The sequence below is a fragment of the Hemibagrus wyckioides genome, linkage group LG05, assembly GCF_019097595.1.
Source record: "Hemibagrus wyckioides isolate EC202008001 linkage group LG05, SWU_Hwy_1.0, whole genome shotgun sequence".
Lineage (NCBI taxonomy): Eukaryota > Metazoa > Chordata > Actinopteri > Siluriformes > Bagridae > Hemibagrus > Hemibagrus wyckioides.
In genome coordinates, this window is record NC_080714.1 from 19,061,788 (window position 1) to 19,081,851 (window position 20,064).

Sequence of the window (20,064 nt, forward strand, 5' to 3'; positions counted from 1 at the left end):
TTCATCCACGATGTAGTGTAAAGATAATAGCCAACACCCTCAACACTGCTGTGGTGTAAACGTGAACATTTGTGATGCTGATGTTTCCACACAGAAGAAAAACTGAGCTCCAGAGCCTGCTGGTTTACATGATTTATTGAGGATCAGTCATGAGAACCTTCATGTTGTTGAATCCTCCAAACTGGTGGCACAAGTCAAGCTTCTTCAATCAGGAAAACAAAAAACAGACATAAAACTACTAATGTATTTAACCTTGCCTAGTTTTTTCTTTTTTTTAAAACAGTTTTTCTTTACACGTGTAAAATGTACTACATATAACGCTTTAAAATTATGTATTACATACATTGTAGTATTAAAATATTAAAACACCTGCAACAGAAATTCATTACTTTAAAAATCTGTCTCACTCGATGAAGACTGTAGCTCACATGTGCTGTATTCACCTCAACACCACATGTGTAAAAGGAAGAGTGACTGGAGCTTACATCATTTCTTTTTAGGAAATTTATGCTTCTTTTTATTCATCTTTCCAGCTGCTGCTGCTGCTTTTTCTGCCATGATCTCAGTGTATTTCCTCTTGTTAAAACTGAAAAGGTGAAACAAAGAAAGGATGTAGGAGGAAAAAAGCATAGTAAAAGACACGTATGCTTTAAAATCACGTTTTTCACATGTACGTTCAGAGAAATTAAAAATATATATATATAAATTAACAGATGAGTAGTAGGACAAGTAAAACTCTAAATTTCTAGTTTACCTTCTGAACTCTGCGTCAGCGAGCAACTCCTCCACAATTGTCCTCTTCCTCTGTTTCTTGGGAATTCGGGAATGGTAGAAGTCTATGGGGTTATCAACCACTGTTCCAACCTGCAGAACACATCTGAAATCATTTCTTCAACCAAGACTGATTTATTACTTAAGGAAATGTATTAGCTTAACAGATCAGGAAATTAAGAGAGCTGGAGGAATCCTCACTTGAAAGTATTTGGGAAAACCTTCTCTGTCGTTCTTCTTGTAAAAGCGCTTGGGATCCGTGGCTGGACGCATCTGTAGAGCCTTGAGATCATTCTTCAGTTCCGCTGTTAGTTCAGGAGCTCTCATGTTGAACCAGCCATCTCCTGTAGTCTTAGCTTTCTCCTCCTGCAGGTTACATCAATATATATATATGTATATGTATATATATATATATATATATATATATATATATATATATATATATATATATATATGTATATATTTTTTACAAAAATATATATTCTGTATACCTTCATAAAAATACCACATCACTGGATGAGGAAGAGGTTTACTCACCCTGCGCTTTAATTTAGCAGCATGTTTGGATTCTTTGTACGGTGGCACGGTGTCTTTCTTTTCAAAGTCTGCAACAATTACACTCTTCTTCAGCAACTGCAAAAGCGAAATGAGCAAATCAGCCATAGCAAATTATGAAGAAACATTTTTTAAAAATTTACCATTTGAAGGCTTCCAGCCTGCGTGTGTGAGGAGTTAACATTCACAATAGAATTTTATTCAAGATTTCAGGGAAAGGCTATAATTAGCTATAATGTGCATTACTGGAAAGGTGCATTTCTGATGGATAGAGGACTTTTTATTATTAGTCGAAAACGCAACTTGCTGTTGAATTTTTAACACATCACAGATCCATAGAGAACAGCACAGAAATGAGACTCTGCTGCCTGTACAGGTTGACGAAAATTTTCTATAATGTGCTCTAATGTGCACGGGGGGGTTGCAGATAAAGACAGACAGACAGAGAAGCAAACAAATTGATAGAGAGGTAGACAGACAGACAGACAGATGATAGATAGAGACAGAGACACAGAGAGAGGTAGACAGACAGAAAAGTAGACAGATGGATAGAGAGTTAGACAGACAGAAATACACAGATAGATAGAGAGGTAGACAGGCAGAGAAGCAGACACATGGATAGAGAGACAGACAGACAGAGAAGAAGAGAGATGGCTAGAGGTAGACAGACAGACACAGACAGATGGATAGAGCGGTAGACAGACAGGCAGACAAGCAGAAGTAGACAAATGGATAAAGAGGGAGGCGGATAGACAAACAGACCGACATGTAGACAGACTGATAGAATGGTAGGCAGGGAGACAGACAGACAGATGGACAAAGAGGGAGACAGACTGATAGAAAGGTATGCAGGCATGAAGCTTCAGTCATTCATGTCATTGCTCAGGTGAGAAGAGAACAAACCCCTCACAATTGTTAGCTTCCATCAACAGCATGATCCAGCACTATTAATATAAAAGGATGCTTTCAACGAGCCTCGGCTTGGCACATTTCACTGTGTGCAGAGGTTCTGTTAACTGAGTTCGCAACACACACACCTCAAACTGACAAGCACCCGCAAACACGGCTACCACAAACCAGCTGCACATCAAGCAGGGCTTTCTCATAGCTGCTGAAAAGTGTTTAGAGAGATCCTGTAACTCTTAACGTTTATCATTTTTACTTGAGGAAAAAAAAAATTCATCATTTATTCTGCCATAATCACATGACCAATGATGTCTGAATCGCAGTTTTAGCACACAGTCATGTGACTGCATTTGGAAAATCAATGCAATCTCCAACAGATGCTTTTTATTTTTGTTAAACTCATAGCAACAAACAAGGATGTCTTTGTATACGAAACCTGTGTGCATGATCCCACTGGCAATATCAACAGCCACACTGCAAGTAACCTGCTCAAGTTTCCTCTCATGGCCTTGCTATAATATTCAGCATTATTTAACGTTGCTGTTGCCTTTAAAATAATGCACACATCACTGTTCTGAGCAGCAGATGTCAGATGTCTAGCGTGTGCTGCATTGAATGACCTCTAATAATGATATGTTTTTCAGAACATTTGTAAAAAAACACTTCATTGCTTCTGTTTGTCAACAACAGCTCAGGATTCTGTGGTTTGTGTCCCTCTGAGGAACCCTTAAAGATGGAGAATCCAACAGCACGGGATCTAAATCCCCCATGCCTTCTGTGTGGTATTATTGGCCAAGGGCACACAAGCCTAAATCTTTTATAAAGCACTATTTTGTTTACATCTACTTCATAGTATACTGTTATCTATCCTGTTTAGGTAAGAAAATCAGTCAAGTTAAATACCTCATCCTGATTCTTCTGATCCTTCAGCTTTTTCAGGTTGTCGGAGACAGATTTGGATTTCCTGCCATCAAAGTTGATATATAATCCACCAAGGGCTTTTACTTTCAACCCGGGGTCAATAGAACTGGATAACTCACTCCTGAAAAAAGAGAGAGAAAGAGAGAGGGATGAGATCAAGTATACTGCAAGTGAAAAAAAACCTGATTATATGAGGACACTAAATTAAGTTCATACAATGCCGGCTTCCTTGTAGTGAAGAGTATTTTTGAGTCTTCGTCCTCTTCCTCATCATCATCTCCCTCTTCGTCAACAAAATCCTCTTCGTCTTCGACAGCTTTGGAGTCCTTGTCATCTCTTTCTTCCTGTGTAGTATCGATGAAGTACTTCTCATTGGGTTGACGGCCAGGACGTGTGTCAAGAACAAACAGGCCTTTACCCACGAGTGAATCTGGTGCAGTGGAGGGGCCTGGCTGATCCTCCAATCGGCACACCTCATCCTCACTCTCCAAGTCCCCAGCCTTGTCATTACCTGTGTCCACCGAGAGTCCATCATCATCATCACTCTCCTCATCCTCACTGCTGTCCAGCAAGCTGATACATCCCTTCACAGGCTTGGTCTTCTCAATACTGGATGCTTTTGAGCTTGATGACGGTCCTTCCTTGTTAGTCGTGTCTTCCATGGCGACTTCATCAGTTACCACATCCGTCAAGTTCTTGGTTGCTTCCATTTTCTCCTCTGGTTCAGTGACTACTTTTAAATTCTCTTTACGTGCAGCTTGACTAGAACTTTGTCTAACTTCGGTATCAGATGCGGAACTCGATTCCTTTTCCATGGCTTGGACTTCCTGCACACAGCTGGCCTCATGTGTGTCCATGGCCTCCTCTGGAAGCTCCTTCTCAGTCTTAGAAGAAATGTCTTGTCTGCTCTCGCGTTTAATTCTCACTTCAGCCTCATCCTCATCAAGACTTAATGTAAAATCCCCATCATTGTCCTCAGCAACAGAACATTCCTGATCTACAGCAATAACTGTTTTATTATTCGCATCCTCCTCCATCTCCTCTTCATCCTCCATGTCAGACTTTGTTGCACTTACAGACAAGCCAGGTACATCCTGTGTAGTTTCAGCCTGGTCGTTCTCAGATTTATTTTCTTCACTGGCCTTTTTAACACTTTTGGACACCGGTATAGACATATTCAGTACTGCGACTCTTACACTTCGTGTCACAGATCTAGAAACTCGGACAGCGCGGTTGCTGCTAGCTGAGCCAGTTCGGCTACTACACGGGGTTCCCTTGCCCTGTGTAGAACAAGGACTATCAACAGAAGTTAATATTGACTCTGAATCTGAGTCAGCTACCCGGCTAGTAGATCGGGTGGTTCTTCTAGGACTCAAGCTAGGGCCAGACTGACATTCAGAGTCATAAGCCTGATCTTCCTCAGCAGACTTTGCTTTGCCACTGCGTCCCCTTGTCCTTCTGGGCTCTAAAGCAGCAGGAGTCTCTACAGTTTCACTTTGCTCCAAGTGGATAGGGATCGACTCAGTGACCTTCACTCTGCTTCGTGTGGACCTCCGGACAGTGGATCCCTGAGGGCCAGAAATTACAGACGAGCAAGAATCAGCCTCTGAGTGAGTTGTATCCTCAGGAGCGACAGCAGGCTTCCTGCAGCTCCTTGTGACTCTAGTGGTCAGAGACGCCACTGAGCTGCAGGACTCGGCCTCAGAGTGCTCATCGTCCTGTGAAGTGGAGGACCCTAAAACAGGAGCAGGATTCTTCTGACCTCTAGTGGATCTGCGTGGCGTTTTAGCCAATGATGAAGAACTAGATTCGGTTTTAGAGGCCTCCTGTTCATCCACAGCTGAAGTTTTCACTCGGACTGTCACTCTCCGTCTGCTTCGGGATGTCAATTGGATATCCGACGCCACGGAACAGCAAGATTCGGATTCAGACACATCTGCTTCATGTGTGGATTCTGGCTGTTTGTCTGTTGTACGACATTTAGCACTTCTAGTTTCCCTTTTTGGTGAGGTTTCTGGTTCAGCCTGAGCCGTGTTCTGCTCTTCTGCATCATCCTGCTGGGAGTCACTTGTGTGTTCAGACTGGGACTGAGTTTTCACTATCTCTGTTCTACGTCTTGTTCTTCTGAGATGCGATGCCTGTTAAAGGGATCAAAACCCAAACAATTATTTCTTACTGCCATGATACACTTCTAGAAGCTGATGCTGAAAAAAAGTTTTTCCCCGTGAAACTCTAGCATGGTGTCACATATGGTGTCCTCTGTACCAGTAACAAAACGACAAAGCAAGATACCAAAACTGCATGGATTGAGTTCTCTGCTAGTGATCATTATCCTCATCCAGCTACTCTTAACATTAATAAAGATAACACGAATAATCAGACTCAAATTCTGATGGATGATTATTCATTACTTAGCCAGAGATCAGCAGTACGAAAGACACATGTGTCCAGGGATCATTCATTTTCAATAAGAGCTGGTGTCTTCTAGTGATGATTAGTTCATTTTCAGTTTTGTTTTATTCTAAATGGGATCAATGTTTGTGTAAGTAGATGTGTCGGGGTAATTACATTTCTGGCATTTTGGCAGATACTCTTATCCAGAGCTACTTAAAATTTATTGTAAGAGCAATTAAGGGTTAAGGGTCTTGCTCAGGGGTCCAGCAGTGACAGCTTGATGGACCTGGGATTCTGATCAGTAGTCCAACACCTTAACCACTAAGCTAGAGATTCAAAGATCCGACTCAGTAAAATGATCCGAACTTCCCGTCACTATTACAGACGAGATGGGGGCGTGTCCAGCGATCCGACAACGGACAGAAAAGTTTAACTTTATGCAAATATGGAGCGATCCAGTGCGGCCACTACCAATGACGTTGAAGACAGTAAAGCGTGCGTGATCCGTGGCAAAGAACACACACTGTTTCTACTTCATCTCCTATATGATGTGATGCACATGTACACTTGTTAATTTTATAGACAAATACCAAACCTCTAGAAAGTTTCCACTGAATGAATATTAGCCCTTCATCAGCATCTGTTCCTGACCACAGCACTGCTGAAGGCTGATTATTTTAGGCTTCTCAACTCAGCAGTAACAATAAGAGTTTTTAAAGCACCATTGTACCAAAGGACCACTATTCTAAGACCAGTATAAAACAGCACTGGTTCTGTTGTAGAACTTTTTGACTGGTAGTTGGGACAGATGAGGGCTGATGTACTGTACATGGCAACAGATGGTCTACAATCAGTAACTGTGTACACGGGACGTGTAAATGGGCAATGAGTGAATAACTACGTGAAACAAATAAAACTTTTTTTAGATGTTAGTGTTTATTAAATAGAAAATAAGTAGCTAATATGTTGGAAAGTTTCATGGCTAGGAAACACAGGGGTGGCTATTTAATAATCGCGGCTATATAGTACATTTTGCCCGGCTGTGAGCAACACTACTTAATGCAAACTACTAATATAATTCAGAAATATAAAAACGAGAACACACCGGAGTTTCTGCGGCTTCTTCGTTTGTTTTTTTCTCTGGGGAACTCACGCGTGTTCCTCTCCTGGTGGCCACCATCTTGCCGCTAAACGTGCTCGCGCTCACTTCCGGTTAGATCATGTGGCGCCTAGGCACCTAGACTGTACCAATCGATGAGCTGAAACATCGGCTCCATCCAGACCATCTTAATCGACTATAAAGTATTACTAAATATTTATAGTTACAGGTATCCAAATGCCTTTTTAAAGGACACATTAAATGTCAAATAGTTGATGTGGTAAGTGATTCTGGGACTGATTTACTGGCTGGTGTTGTATTTCTGTTGTTTCCATGAAAAGAATACGGTTTTGTGTCGCTCTGACGTCACGGGGAAGGATGCTGGCGCTGCCTTCATGGTGCCGGCTCATTTGCAAGGCGTAATGCCATCATTTCTCACCTCGGCACATTTGACATGCAAAGTGTGTGTGTGTGTGTGTGTGTGAGTGTGTGTGTCCATTTTGATTTAGCGTGACTCCTAAACATGAAAGGAATTGCTAGTTGAGAACATTGACAAGTAAAAACCCGATGTTCAGGGGTGTTTTGGTGGCTTTTAATGGTTGTTAGCAGTGTATTAAGTTGCAACCTCACTTCGAGCGCAGTATTACAGTATGAATACGTAGTAATTATATAATTGTAATATATTATAATAATTATGTAGTAATTATACGCAGTATTAATAGTCCGCTTTCTCTGTTACTTCCAAGAAACAAAAAAGACAAGCGCCTCTTTTCATAAGGACAATTTTCCAGCGTCATTCAATGTCACATTATCGAGAAATCCATCAGTGCCCAGAATGCAAAGCAGCTATACAACAAAGTTGCTTTACTGCAGCCCACAGAGTTCATCTAGCTCATTAATAAATAGATAGCAACAAAAGTAAGTCAGGTGGTTGTGGTGCAGGTGATCATAAGGTGACTGTAATTAGAATTTGTAAATAGGAGTAAATAAATAAATATTATTAAAGACAGTATGGACAAATGATGCATTATTGCCCATTTAACTCCGAGTGGATGAGTACAATGACTATAGTGGTGGTTCAAGTGGTTAAGGTTCTGGTTTGTTGATCAGGGTTCAAGCTCCAGCACCACCAAGCTGCCACTGTTGGGCAGTTGAGCAAGGCCCTTAACCCTCTCTGCTCCAGAGGTGCTGTATCATAGCTTCCCTGTGCTCTGACCCCAGCTTCCTTAGCCGGGATACGTGAAGACAAGAATTCCACTGTGCTGTAATGTATGTGTGGCGATAACAAAGACTTCTTGACCCTCTATATCTATAAAATAACAAGCACGATGGTGTTAAATGAAGCATTAGCACGACATAGTAAAGGACTAAAGCGCTGCTGCATTTTGGTCTACTGTCTACTCGGAATTCCATTACAAAATAAATCTTATACATTTCTGAAAACTGATTGAAGATTAAGTGTGAAGATTAACATGAAATCATAGTGGATATTTCCTTTGCTGTACGTTTGAATAAAATCACATTAGGTTTGCTCGTTTACTTCAGTATGAAAGGATTACACTGAAATCAAGGTTTTCAATGTTATCTTTATGAACCCAATTAAAAATGTGAAACAGGGAACATTTTAAAATCATAATGTACAGTAGCCAATTACTAGACCCTCATGTGTCTGTGACAATAAATAAGAAATTGTTTCCTTGGTTTAGAGCAATGAGCATATGCTAGTTTTCATATATGTAAAACTTTATCCACGGGACTGATTTTTGAGTCTCAGAATCAGGAAATAACAAGTGGCCACGTTTTACGGCTCAGGTTACACACCATAAATGACGCAAACCACCAACAGGGTTTTAATACAGACATTCTAGAAAAGGACAAACTAAATAAAATGATCATTATAAAGCATCATGTAAAAACCCATTCTCAGTAAACTGTACCACCCTTAGCTACCAGGTCAAATGTACAAGAAAACTGCAGCAAATATTTTCCCTCAGTGTAAAACTATGTACGTTCCAAAACATATACAGCTTTTTTTTCTGTAAGATTACTTATGTATGAGCCCATTGACTGTAATTTAGACAACTCCCCCATCGTTTTGTTCCCAGTATAATCCCAGTATTATACAAGGTTACTTTTTCACTATTTTCTGAATACAAATCCAGAAATTACTGACGAAGCACATGAATACAAGCATAGTACATCAACCCTGTTAGTTAGCTATCTACATAGTGTAAAATCATTAACATAGTGCAGGCTGCACAAAGGTTGGACTGATCAGATTTTCAGGACTAAACAGTCAAGCGCTTGGAAAAATATTTCACAGCATGTTTGAGGTCAAGCTGAATTTCAGCCGTCACTGATGATGAAATAGGAATCACATATAAACACTTCATTGATGAGCTTAACAGCAAGCTAAAAAAAAAAAAAAAAATCGATGCATTTTGGAAATTCCAGAAATGAATGAAGTGCACTGCGATCGACTCGGATCAGGAGGTACTATTTGGCGCTTTTCCGTGCATGAACGAGGTATCCCTTGGCTTTGATGATGCCTCGGCTCTTGACGATGATGGTGTAGCGCAAGACCCACTCTAGCTGCCAGTCTTCCACCTGCAGGTCCTTGCAGCTCTCCTGCATGGCCTCCTGAAAGCCTGCTGAAGTCAGAAGCTCTACACATAGCCAGGAACAACAGCGGTTAGTGTTGTGTACAATGCAGGACAGTAAAAGCATAATGAAATTGTGAAAGCGAGAATTATTGAGCTCTTTTGATGATTTACATAATGGCCATAAAAATGCACACTAGTTAGCTACATAAGTTTAGTTGTCTCCAGGAGGGTTGCATCAGTTTTTAGTTTCACTTCAGAAAAAAAAAAACTTCTTTACAGCTGTAAATAAAATAAAATTCTATTGCATCTAAATCCCTCAGGGTGAATAACTCATAGTGGATAATTGTTGGGAACAATATACTGAGGGCTGTTATTTTTACTTAGCTAGCCTTACCTGTAGACATTTTCTCTCGCCTATTTATTTCAGCAGTGCTGTCTCCTGTGTGAACCATTTTTGATCGTGAATTACTGTATATCTAGATCAATGCAACTTACACTTACTTACTTCACATAAACTAGTATCATGGTTAGGGATTTTAACACTTGCATTTCTAAGACGACAGTAATATAGAGCACAGCCTTATAAATGTGTAACGATTAAAGATTTTTCTTCAATCGTAAAACACACATTCTTATCTAGGCCACGTCCTATTATCAGCAGCAAAAAAGGGAGGCAGAAAATGTGCGCTACCTTTGGAGTCATTGTGAGTCAGCAGCTGGATGTCGAACTCTTTAGCGAATGCAGTGAGGTCAGGAGGCATCACACAGCAGGAGGCTAGATTTACCTGGTTACTGCTCGGTTTCACCTGAACCACAACACAGGACACATGCATACACAAATTTAGACTTAATATTATACATAAAATGACAGTAATGTCAGCTAGGAGAAAACAAATCCTTGTGATGGGCAGACAGGATAATCAAGACAGAAGGGGACATTTCCTCAGATAAGGCAGCATGTTTTAATTTTAAAAGGAAAAGTCCAGCCTGAGTGTCTTCCATATTAAACTTTATAATTAATGTGATTTTCCAGTGGCATCAGGGATTTCTTTCTTTCTTTCTTTCTTTCTTTTTTTATAAATAAAATTCAGAGTTAATATTTTTTTTAATTTTATCATTAACAATCTTTCTTTAACATGTTGGTCTTGAGGAAACTTAGCCACAAGGCCATTCGACTACCCTCAAACAGTGGTGCTAATGGAAATTCAGTTCAATTCAATTTTGTTTAGATGGCACTTTTAACAAACGACACTTTTAATACATAAATTCTGGATATAATTTTTAAATTTAGAAATTCATCTCTAAATGTATTCATTGAATTCAGCCAATCTTTCTCGATCTACAGAGCAGTGCTTCAGTCCTTTACTCTGTCCACCTCAGTTACCTGAGTCCAGGGGATCTCTGAGTCTAGTGGTTGCCATTTTCACATGATGGACTCAACATTTGTACCTGACTTGACTGTGTTCGATAGGACACTGAATGTAGCTGTAAAATGATGAGTGATAATAGAAGCTCTTTTGTTTTTAGGATCGAGCAGCAAAACCTGACCAAACTTCTCATAGGAATAACATTATAGCACCAAACCACAGCACAAAAAAAACACATCAGAAATACACGATACATCCGAATATTTGTGGACATCTGACCATCACACCCAAATGGGTCATCCCCAAAGAGTTGCCACAAAGTTTAAAGCACACAGTGTACAGGAAAGCTATAGGTATCGCTACGGCTGAAAATATTCAGCGTTTCTTGGAGATTTTTTTCCTTTAAAATTACACAATGCATTTGCATGCTCTCTTAATCTAGCCATGGGGTCACAGTCCAGTGACTTCTGTGCCGGTCCCAAGCCCAGATAAATAGAGAGGGTTGTGTCAGGAAGGGCATCCGGCGTAAAAAACTGCCAAATTTAACCATGCGAATTGTCAGTACTCTAAATTTCATACCGGATCGGTCGAGGCCCGGGTTAACAACGACCGCCATCGGCGCCGTTGACCTACAGGGCGCTGGTGGAAATTGGGCTACTGTTGGTCGAAGAAGCAGAGGAGGAAGGAGAGTGCGTAGACAGAGAGAGAAGAGGAAAGGTAAGAGTGTAGGACTGAGAATAGGAACTCTGAATGTTGGTACTATGACAGGGAAAGGTAGAGAGCTGGTTTATATGATGGAGAGAAGGAAGGTGGATATACTGTGTGTACAGGAGACCAGGTGGAAGGGTAGCAAGGCTCGTAGTATAGGAGCAGGATTCAAGTTTTATTATGGTGTGGATAGTAAGATAGTAAGAGGGATAGGTGTGGTCCTGAAGGAGGAGTTTGTGAGGAATGTTCTGGAGGTGAAGAGACTGTCGGACAGGGTGATGAGTCTGAAGTTAGAGGTTGAAGGGGTGATGTTGAATGTTGTTAGTGGTTATGCCCCACAGGTAGGTTGTGAGTTAGAGGAGAAAGAGAGATTCTGGAGTGAATTAGATGGTGATAGAGACTATTCCCACGGGTGAGAGAGTGGTGATAGGAGCAGATTTTAATGGACATGTTGGTGAGGGGAACACAGGTGATGAGGAGGTGATGGGCAAGTTTGGAGTTAAGGAAAGGAACCTTGAAGGACAGATGGTAGTGGACTTTGCTAAGAGGATGGACATGGCTGTGGTTAACACTTATTTTCAAAAGAGGGAGGAGCATAGAGTGACTTAAAAGAGTGGAGGTAGGAGCACACAGGTAGACTACATCCTATGTAGAAGACGCAATCTGAAAGAGATTAGTGACAGTAAAGTGGTAGTGGGAGAGAGTGTAGCCAGACAGCATAGGATGGTGGTGTGTAGGATTAATTTGATGGTCTGTAAGCAGAGGTCAAAGATAGAGATGGAGAAGAAAACCAAGTGGTGGAAGCTGAAAAAGGAGGAATGTTGTGAGGAATTTAGACAGAAGTTGAGGCAGGCTCTGGGTGGTCAGGTAGTGCTGCCAGATGACTGGGAAACTACAGCAGAAGTGATCAGGGAGACAGGAAGAAAGGTGCTGGGTGTGTCATCTGGAAGGAGGAAAGAAGATAAGGAGACTTGGTGGTGGAATGAGGAAGTTCAGGATAGTATTCAAAGGAAGAGGTTAGCCAAGAAGTGGGACATGGACAGGACTGAAGAGAATAGACAGGAATACAAGGAGTTACAGCACAGAGTGAAGAGGGAGGTGTCTAAGGCCAAGCAGAAGGCATATGATGAGTTGTACACTAGGTTGGACACTAGAGAAGTACAGAAGGACTTGTACAGATTGGCTAGGCAGAGGGATCGAGATGGGAAGGATGTGCAGCAAGTTAGAGTTATTAAGGATAGAGATGGAAAGGTGCTCACAAGTGAGGAGAGTGTACGGAGGAGATGGAAGGAGTACTTTGAAGAGCTGGTGAATGAGGAAAATGAGAGGGAAGAAAGAGTAGAAGGGGTGAACTCTGTGGAACAGAAAGTAGATAAGATTAGAAAGGATGAAGTCAGGAAGGCTTTGAAGAGGATGAAAAGTGGAAAGGCAGTTGGTCCTGACGACATCCCAGTGGAGGTCTGGAAGTGTCTAGGAGAGGTGGCAGTGGAATTTTTAACTAGTCTGTTTAACAGGGTTTTAGAGAGTGAGAAGATGCCTGAGGAATGGAGAAGTGTATTAGTGCCGATCTTTAAGAATAAGGGTGATGTGCAGAGTTGCAGCAACTATAGGGGGATAAAGTTGATGAGCCATACAATGAAGTTATGGGAAAGAGTAGTGGAAGCTAGGTTAAGGAAGGTAGTGGAAATTTGTGAGCAGCAGTATGGCTTCATGTCCACAAAGAGCACAACAGATGCAGTTTTTGCTCTGAGAATGTTGATGGAGAAGTATAGGGATGGTCAGAGAGAGTTGCACTGTGTGTTTGTAGACTTGGAGAAAGCATATGACAGGGTGCCAAGAGAAGAGCTGTGGTACTGTATGAGGAAGTCAGGAGTAGCAGAGAAGTATGTCAGAGTGGTGCAGGACATGTATGAGAGGAGCAGGACAGTGGTGAGGTGTGCTGTAGGGCAGACAGAGGAGTTCAAAGTGTAGGTGGGACTGCATCAGGGATCGGCTCCGAGCCCCTTCCTGTTCGCTATGGTGATGGACCAGTTGTCAGAGGAGGTCAGACAGGAGTCTCCTTGGACAATGATGTTTGCAGATGACATTGTGGTCTGTAGTGGGAGCAGGGAGCAGGTGGAGGAAAACCTGGAGAGGTGGAGGTTTGCGCTGGAGAGAAGAGGAATGAAAGTCAGTCGTAGTAAGACTGAGTACATGTGTGTGAATGACAGGGAGGGAAGTGGAACAGTAAGATTACAGGGTGAAGAGGTGAAGAAGGTACAGGAGTTTAAGTACTTGGGGTCAACAGTTCGGAGTAATGGAGAGTGTGGGAAAGAGGTAAAGAAGCGAGTGCAGGCTGGTTGGAATAGGTGGAGAAAGGTGTCGGGAGTTCTGTGTGATAGAAAAATTTCAGCGAGAATTAAGGGGAAGGTGTACAAGACAGTGGTGAGACCAGCCATGCTGTATGGTTTAGAGGCAGTGTCACTGAGACAGAGACAGGAGTCAGAGCTGGAGGTAGCAGAGCTGAAGATGTTGAGGTTCTCTTCGGGAGTGACAAGGTATGACAGGATTAGGAACGAGTACATCAGAGGGACAGCTCATGTCGGACGTTTGGGGGACAAAGTTAGAGAGGCCAGGTTAAGTATTCATTAACCCCTTAAAACACTTTCCCACAAGCTGTGCCATGAGAACTGCTGTAGTCTCTCGCTCTACTCTGTTCAATTTAAGACATTAAAGCAGTGGTTTCCATGAACACTGGAGTACACAGACGCTACAGGGTTTAGTTTCCTGTTAACCTTTAGTTAACATTCACTTGGAGTCCAGAAGGGAGTTCGTTAGGAGCTGGGAATGGAGTTAAACCCATTAGCGGGATCCTGTGGAAAGAAAAACAGGTATAGCAGACAGTGTATTCTACTGAGTCTGTACAGCCTTCCTCAGTAGAGATGCAGCATTTTAATAGCTTAGAAATTGCAGCTATATAGCTTGGAAATGTTTTCAGCAATGCTTCAGTATAACAAATACAAAAACATAAGGTGAGAATGGTGCCTTTCTGTATCCTATAGCAAGAGAAAAATGATCCACTATATATTTCATCCCATACTGGGCTTAAAGAAAATTTGGAGCACAGAGCAGGAGTATCGCAAACTTTTTGGGGAAACAACCGTTGTCACCACCTTTAGTACCACCTTTAACTCCTAGGCTTATCTCACGAACTGTCTGTAAATTAATCAACCCCACTTCGGGTTGCAGTCCCTGACACAGCGAGTCATTAGCAGAGAAGCTTAACTTTTGGTTTGAGTCACATTTCCCCATATGAACACATCTCAGTGTATGCTTGCTTAATAGCAGGTAGCTAAAACTAAGCCAAGTGTAACACTATGTCCCAATGTCCCTACCTCCTGCAAGTGACCTGCATTATGCAGTATAAAGTATATAAAAATAAACAAATAAATATATAACATCAGTAAATAGATGAAAAAAATCTAATCGCTCTAGTGCTTCATTCAAGCTGTGATCTGTCTGAAAATGTCGAATTTTTAGGCCCCACAGACACCCTGACTTCAGGACCAGGGCTGCAAACCACTGTAGTAGTGACAGCTGGTCATGATATTAGATAGGAGAGATAAAATATATATATGTCTAATATATATATATATATGTCTGTTAATATCCAATTAAACTTTTATTCAATTATTTGGGTTAACCAATCCATTATTATATCACTGAAGGTATAATAAGAATGATGTAAAGAAAACATTCAGGTGATATAACTGACATTATGTTATAGACCCCTACATATCCTCTCTCTGTCTCTTACCTGTGCCCAGTTGTATAGCTCATTAGCAGAGAAGGTTAACTTTTGCTTAGTCACATTTCCCCATATGAGCATATCTTAGTGTATGCAAGTAGCTAAGTTTAACAAATGTCCCTACCTCCTGCAAATGAGCCTGCATTATGCAGTATGACCCCACATTGATGGATATCCCTGTCTCTTACCTGTGCCCAGTTGTACAGCTCTTCTAGCTGAGTCTTGTCCAGGTCTGAGGTGCCGATGGAAGCAGCTTTTTGGCTCTGAACGATTTTTTCCAGCTCGGCCCACAGTGGCTGCAGGTGAGCCAGAGTCAGGGTCTCGCCCTCGGGCAGTGGAGGAGGAGCGATGATAACTGAATCCAGCTGAGACACACCTAACGACACGCATGCTGTGTAACACAGAGAAAACAGCATATCAGGTTCACTGCTGCAGCATGGAGATAAGCCTACTACTGCTACACATAACAGTGTTCAAACTTTTATTTTTGCAAATCTACCTTCCATTAGGCAAATCTCACTTCACTTTAATACTACATAAAATACAATAGATATATTTAGACATGAATCTTTATTGACTGTAACTGATATAAGACCATTCAGTTCAATTCAGCCCATTTAACAGTTGTCATATTTGTATGTTCGTGTCAAATCAAATCACTAAATGCTGTTTTGCTTCAAATGAAATGTCTTTTCAGGGTGTGCAAACATTTGTGTTTGAGTGTTTTTTCATCATCTTGAATAACTACTCACTGCTTTGAATACACTTTGTTGTAACCTTGTTCTTGAGGGAAAATAAATGCCAAAATGTAAAATGTGAAAAACATATTAGCCCTGGTAGGAAAACTGTTAGCGAGCACAATTTAAGGTCATTAGGGGTTTTCTGGTGTCACATTACTTCCCTAATTTCACATGTGCCTAGAAAATTCTAACTTATGTCTAGTTTCTAAACATTATTTGTCAACTGTGGATCCATCAGAAAAAAATCTGAATAATTAACAGTAGTTTTATTCACCCATGTCCACGGCATTTTTTATAGATGAGCAATCAGACTCGGTGAGAAACAGCTTGACTGTGGAGAAAGAGAAAGCAGCATGTGATGACAATGCACTACCAGGGCACAAACAACCTACAACAGCAGTGTTTGATTTTCCATTAAACAAGGATAAAATGTTCTCACCAGACACCCTCAGTTCCTCTCTCTCCTCTGGTGTGATCACTTCTGTATTCTGTGCTATTGTGCAGTCCAGAACACTGGGCAAATCCTGCTCAAGTCACACAAAAGTGAGGTCAAACAACAGCAGTCTAAGAACACTGTACAATGCATGTATTCAATGCACTTTTCTTAAATACTTCAATGAATCATTAAAAAAGTTTTTTGTGTTAAAAAAAAAAAAAAACAATTTTTGACTCCGTTCGAGATTTGTGCAAACATTACATTGTGTCTGTAAGTAAGGAATGTTTCATTAAGCCTTGCCATTATGTGGGTAAAGACCATTGCAATCTTTTCGTCAAACACCCTAAGGCAGATCTGCTGAGGCCTGCATGATGGAGTCTGAGCAAATACATTCCATCTTCACATGACGCTCCGCTCAATACACTTCAGCTCATCATTGTCAATACCAGTGTTGGGGAGTAACTAGTTACATGTAACGGCGTTACTTAACTTAATTACAAAATAAATGTAATGGTAATTCGTTACAGTTACTTAGAAAAATGTGTAACTAAATTAGTTACTTATGAAAATGTTAAAGATTACAAATAGAGTTACATCTGAATATTTTCTTTTTAAAAAATAGGATATGTTGAATGATATTAATTTGTTATTAGAGTTTGTTAAAGTGGTGCTATTCTGATGATTTTGATTGGTTCTCTGGTTTGAATTTGCGGCGTGTCTGCCAATTAATCCACATTGCCTCGGAAAGCTTTAGGCTAGTACACTGTCTGAGAGTTACCACCATGGCGAGTGATAAAAATGCATTTCAGTCCTGGAAATTTAAAAATAATTTCATCCTAAAATCCAATAAGGGGCAAATTTGTTTGCCGGCTGTTAAAATGCTTTCGACATCAAAGGGTTCAATGTTGAACCTGAGGAAGCATCTGCAGGTATGTCACCTAGCCTTTCTTTTACACAAATAAGTGATCTCCTCAGTCCCCTTTAAATTTTATATGAAAACTCTGGCAGACTTTGTTCTTCAAGCCGCAGACCGCAGCGTCACAGAGCAAGGATCAGAGGACAAGTGTGTGTGTGTGATCAGGAAGACTCGTATTTGGCTTGTTCAGTACTCAAATGTTATACACATCTATGCAATACAGTGGAATGCTGCAATAAGTTTACCATCCTACACTGTTAGTCAAACCTTTATTTTATTTATTTAATTATTTATTTGTTTTTACTATTATACCCTCATTGGGGGCTGAGCCCCCCTTAAATGAAAATCCTAAAATTGTCCCTGCTGCTAGCTACCTTTACCAGGCACACTTCTATTTATGAACCCTTTGACAGAAAATATATAGCTCACACTTTTCCTCCTTGAAAGTGTGTTGGTAATGTCAGATCTAATATAACTTAGTTATTTTAGCACTGTAGCATACATTATGATGACTCTTTTCAGATTATGTTTTTTTCCAAGGCATTGTTACTTGCCAGTGTGTCCTGTCATAGCTATGCAAAGATTTGATTCCTAAAACAGTATTAAACAGTTTTTGTTCTGAAGTCTGGTTTTGTGGTGGCTGTGCTTAAAATTAAATTAATATAATCTTAATTCAAGTGATGAAAGATTTACAATTCTAACAGTAAACAGAGTTGAGTACTGCTGTAAAGTTAACCCTGCCTGGTATAAATGTTTGGAAATGATTTAGTTAAATCTCCATTAGAAACTATCCATTAGAAACTTAATCAAAGTAATCAAATGTAATCAGTTACTTTACTAATTGAGAACTTACACTACTTATTACATTTTAAACGGGGTAACTTGTAATCTGTAACCTATTACATTTCCAAAGTAACCTACCCAACACTGGTCAATACCGTGCTTCATCACTGACACTCACTTGGCTGCCTGAGATTTAAACATTAAGCATCATGCAAAGAGAACAGAGATCTTCTCAGCAGTCTGTGAAGTGCTCAAACACTCCCTTTATTATTTTTTCACTACTGTGTTAATGGTCTATGTTTGTATAGTGTACTTACAAGTTCACTGGTTCTCGGTAACGTCTCAAGCCACTCACTAAGTGTTCCTCTGATGCAATCTTGAAGCTGAGGATGAAATGGTATAATAAAAAGAAGGAATGAAGCCACAAATTCAGTTTACCACTCAACAAACCTAAACCCTGCTTGAATCCTCCTCCAGCTGTATGAGGAAAATAAAATTTTTGTTTTAGAAACTCTTTCTTACTAGGACAAAAAGAATAAACGGTTAAACTGGGTTGAGTTGAGTATTTCAGAAACTACAGATTTCCATCCGTCGAGCAGCACTTGAAGCACATTTCCATCTGTCCAGTTTCCTGTTCAGACTGACCTGATGTAGTTTTCTGGTGTTGTAGTGTGTAGTGTGTGCTTTGAGGTTTGATGTGTTGTGTGTTTTGAGATGCTCTCCTACTCACTACAGCTGTTAGTGACTAAGTCTGAGCTGGCTTCCTGTCAGCTTGAACCAGTCTGGTCATTCTCCTCGGACCTGTCTCAACAATACGGCTTTTCTGCAACTCATTGTCCATTGATTTTCTTTCTGAACTACACACATCAGGAAATCATCAGGTCTTGAAATACTCAAACTCCAACAATGAGTAAGTCAGAAAAGTTAAATGCACATCGGATGTTTACACAAATCACAGTGTGTAAACACACAGAATGAGTTCCAGTGCTTGATGATGTTGAATAAATAAATAAACCCAACAGGGTTTGGCTTCAACATGGTACATATATGGTTTCACACAGAGCTGCTCTTCACATCGAGGAGACCTGACGATGCTGTCAAGCGTAGTGACGTCACCAAAGGAAACAAGCGACAGCGTTATACAACGTCTACATAATTCACCATGTTAGCGCGTGAAGCACCACATCACCTCACACCGTGTACACATCGCCAAGGGGGGTCGATTCAACACATTTATAAGCCTTAAAATATCACAATGAACAGTTTTTACCTCCTCACTTGGAGAAGACGGACATTTATTCTTGAGCCGACAGCGGTTCACTAAGTTCCCTGTGTGCAGCTTCAGAGTCGTAGCGTGCTCGACGAATAACTTCGCGATGGTACTGACCTCCATATTCAGCCACCTACACTGACTATGCTAAAAAAGAACTGTCTCCAGACTATTAATAATGCCACTGTAGCTCCGCACTCTCCGGCTCCGGTGTTTGGTATGACTTTGCGTTTATGGTTCGCGTTGAATTCATTCAGTGAGGATGAAAGCGTCAGTGAGCCTGCAGAGTGCACATGAAAACCCGGAGTGGATCACGGCAGAACCCAGCTGAAAAGAAGGAATGGATCAGTCAAAAGTCCAGCTGGAAAAACAAAACCCCGGAGTGGATCACCCAAGAAAGACCTGCAAAAATTAGGAATGGATCAGTTTAGAGCCCAACTGAAAAAACCCGGAGTGGATTGAAGCAAGAACGCATCAGGGCAGATTAAGAAGGAAGGGACTTATACAACTGTTGGGTGTGGCACGTTGTGTATAATCAGCATGAAATGGCATAATCAGTAATAAAAGTGAAACTAGATCAGTATATTAGCAAAAGGTAAATATAGTGAATAGCCCAAATGAAAATGTGGCTCCTCAACACCCAGGACTGAACTGTTCTACACTCTCTCTCTCTCTCACACACACACACACACACACACACACACGCACTCTCACTCAGGACTGAACTGTATATCAACTCTCTGTCTCTCACACACAGATACACACACACTCTCTCTTGACTGTGTGGACATGCACACACATAATTTAT

At 40.9% G+C, this 20,064-nt stretch overlaps 2 protein-coding genes across 2 annotated transcripts; both read right to left on the minus strand.

Annotated features, from left to right (window-relative positions):
- Positions 1-83: 83 nt before the first annotated feature.
- dnttip2 (deoxynucleotidyltransferase, terminal, interacting protein 2) lies at positions 84-6,760 on the minus strand. Its single transcript, XM_058389924.1, has 8 exons — positions 6,653-6,760; positions 3,370-5,291; positions 3,136-3,274; positions 1,309-1,404; positions 973-1,137; positions 755-864; positions 486-586; positions 84-202 (listed from the first exon to the last, which is right to left on the minus strand). Exons 1-7 carry the CDS (start codon positions 6,725-6,727, stop codon positions 487-489), a joined length of 2,607 nt encoding a protein of 868 aa, XP_058245907.1. The 5' UTR covers positions 6,728-6,760; the 3' UTR covers positions 84-202; position 486.
- A 1,454-nt stretch (positions 6,761-8,214) lies between these two features.
- gclm (glutamate-cysteine ligase, modifier subunit) lies at positions 8,215-19,548 on the minus strand. Its single transcript, XM_058390359.1, has 7 exons — positions 19,257-19,548; positions 18,304-18,369; positions 16,291-16,375; positions 16,126-16,182; positions 15,300-15,502; positions 9,941-10,055; positions 8,215-9,312 (listed from the first exon to the last, which is right to left on the minus strand). Exons 1-7 carry the CDS (start codon positions 19,377-19,379, stop codon positions 9,143-9,145), a joined length of 819 nt encoding a protein of 272 aa, XP_058246342.1. The 5' UTR covers positions 19,380-19,548; the 3' UTR covers positions 8,215-9,142.
- Between the last annotated feature and the right edge of the window lie 516 nt (positions 19,549-20,064).

Bases quoted from the DNA above. Each gene is read 5' to 3' on its own strand.
- dnttip2 (XM_058389924.1), bottom strand. From the start codon at position 6,727: ATGGTGGCCACCAGGAGAGGAACACGCGTGAGTTCCCCAGAGAAAAAA. The intron at 1,405-3,135 runs GTATTTAACTTG...TCGCTTTTGCAG, and splicing joins ATCAGAAGAATCAGGATGAG to TTGCTGAAGAAGAGTGTAAT. The intron at 587-754 runs GTAAACTAGAAA...TCACCTTTTCAG, and splicing joins GCTGACGCAGAGTTCAGAAG to TTTTAACAAGAGGAAATACA.
- gclm (XM_058390359.1), bottom strand. From the start codon at position 19,379: ATGGAGGTCAGTACCATCGCGAAGTTATTCGTCGAGCACGCTACGACT. The intron at 16,183-16,290 runs GTGAGAACATTT...CTTTCTCCACAG, and splicing joins AGAGGAACTGAGGGTGTCTG to TCAAGCTGTTTCTCACCGAG. The intron at 15,503-16,125 runs GTGAATAAAACT...TGTGTTACACAG, and splicing joins AAAAAATGCCGTGGACATGG to CATGCGTGTCGTTAGGTGTG.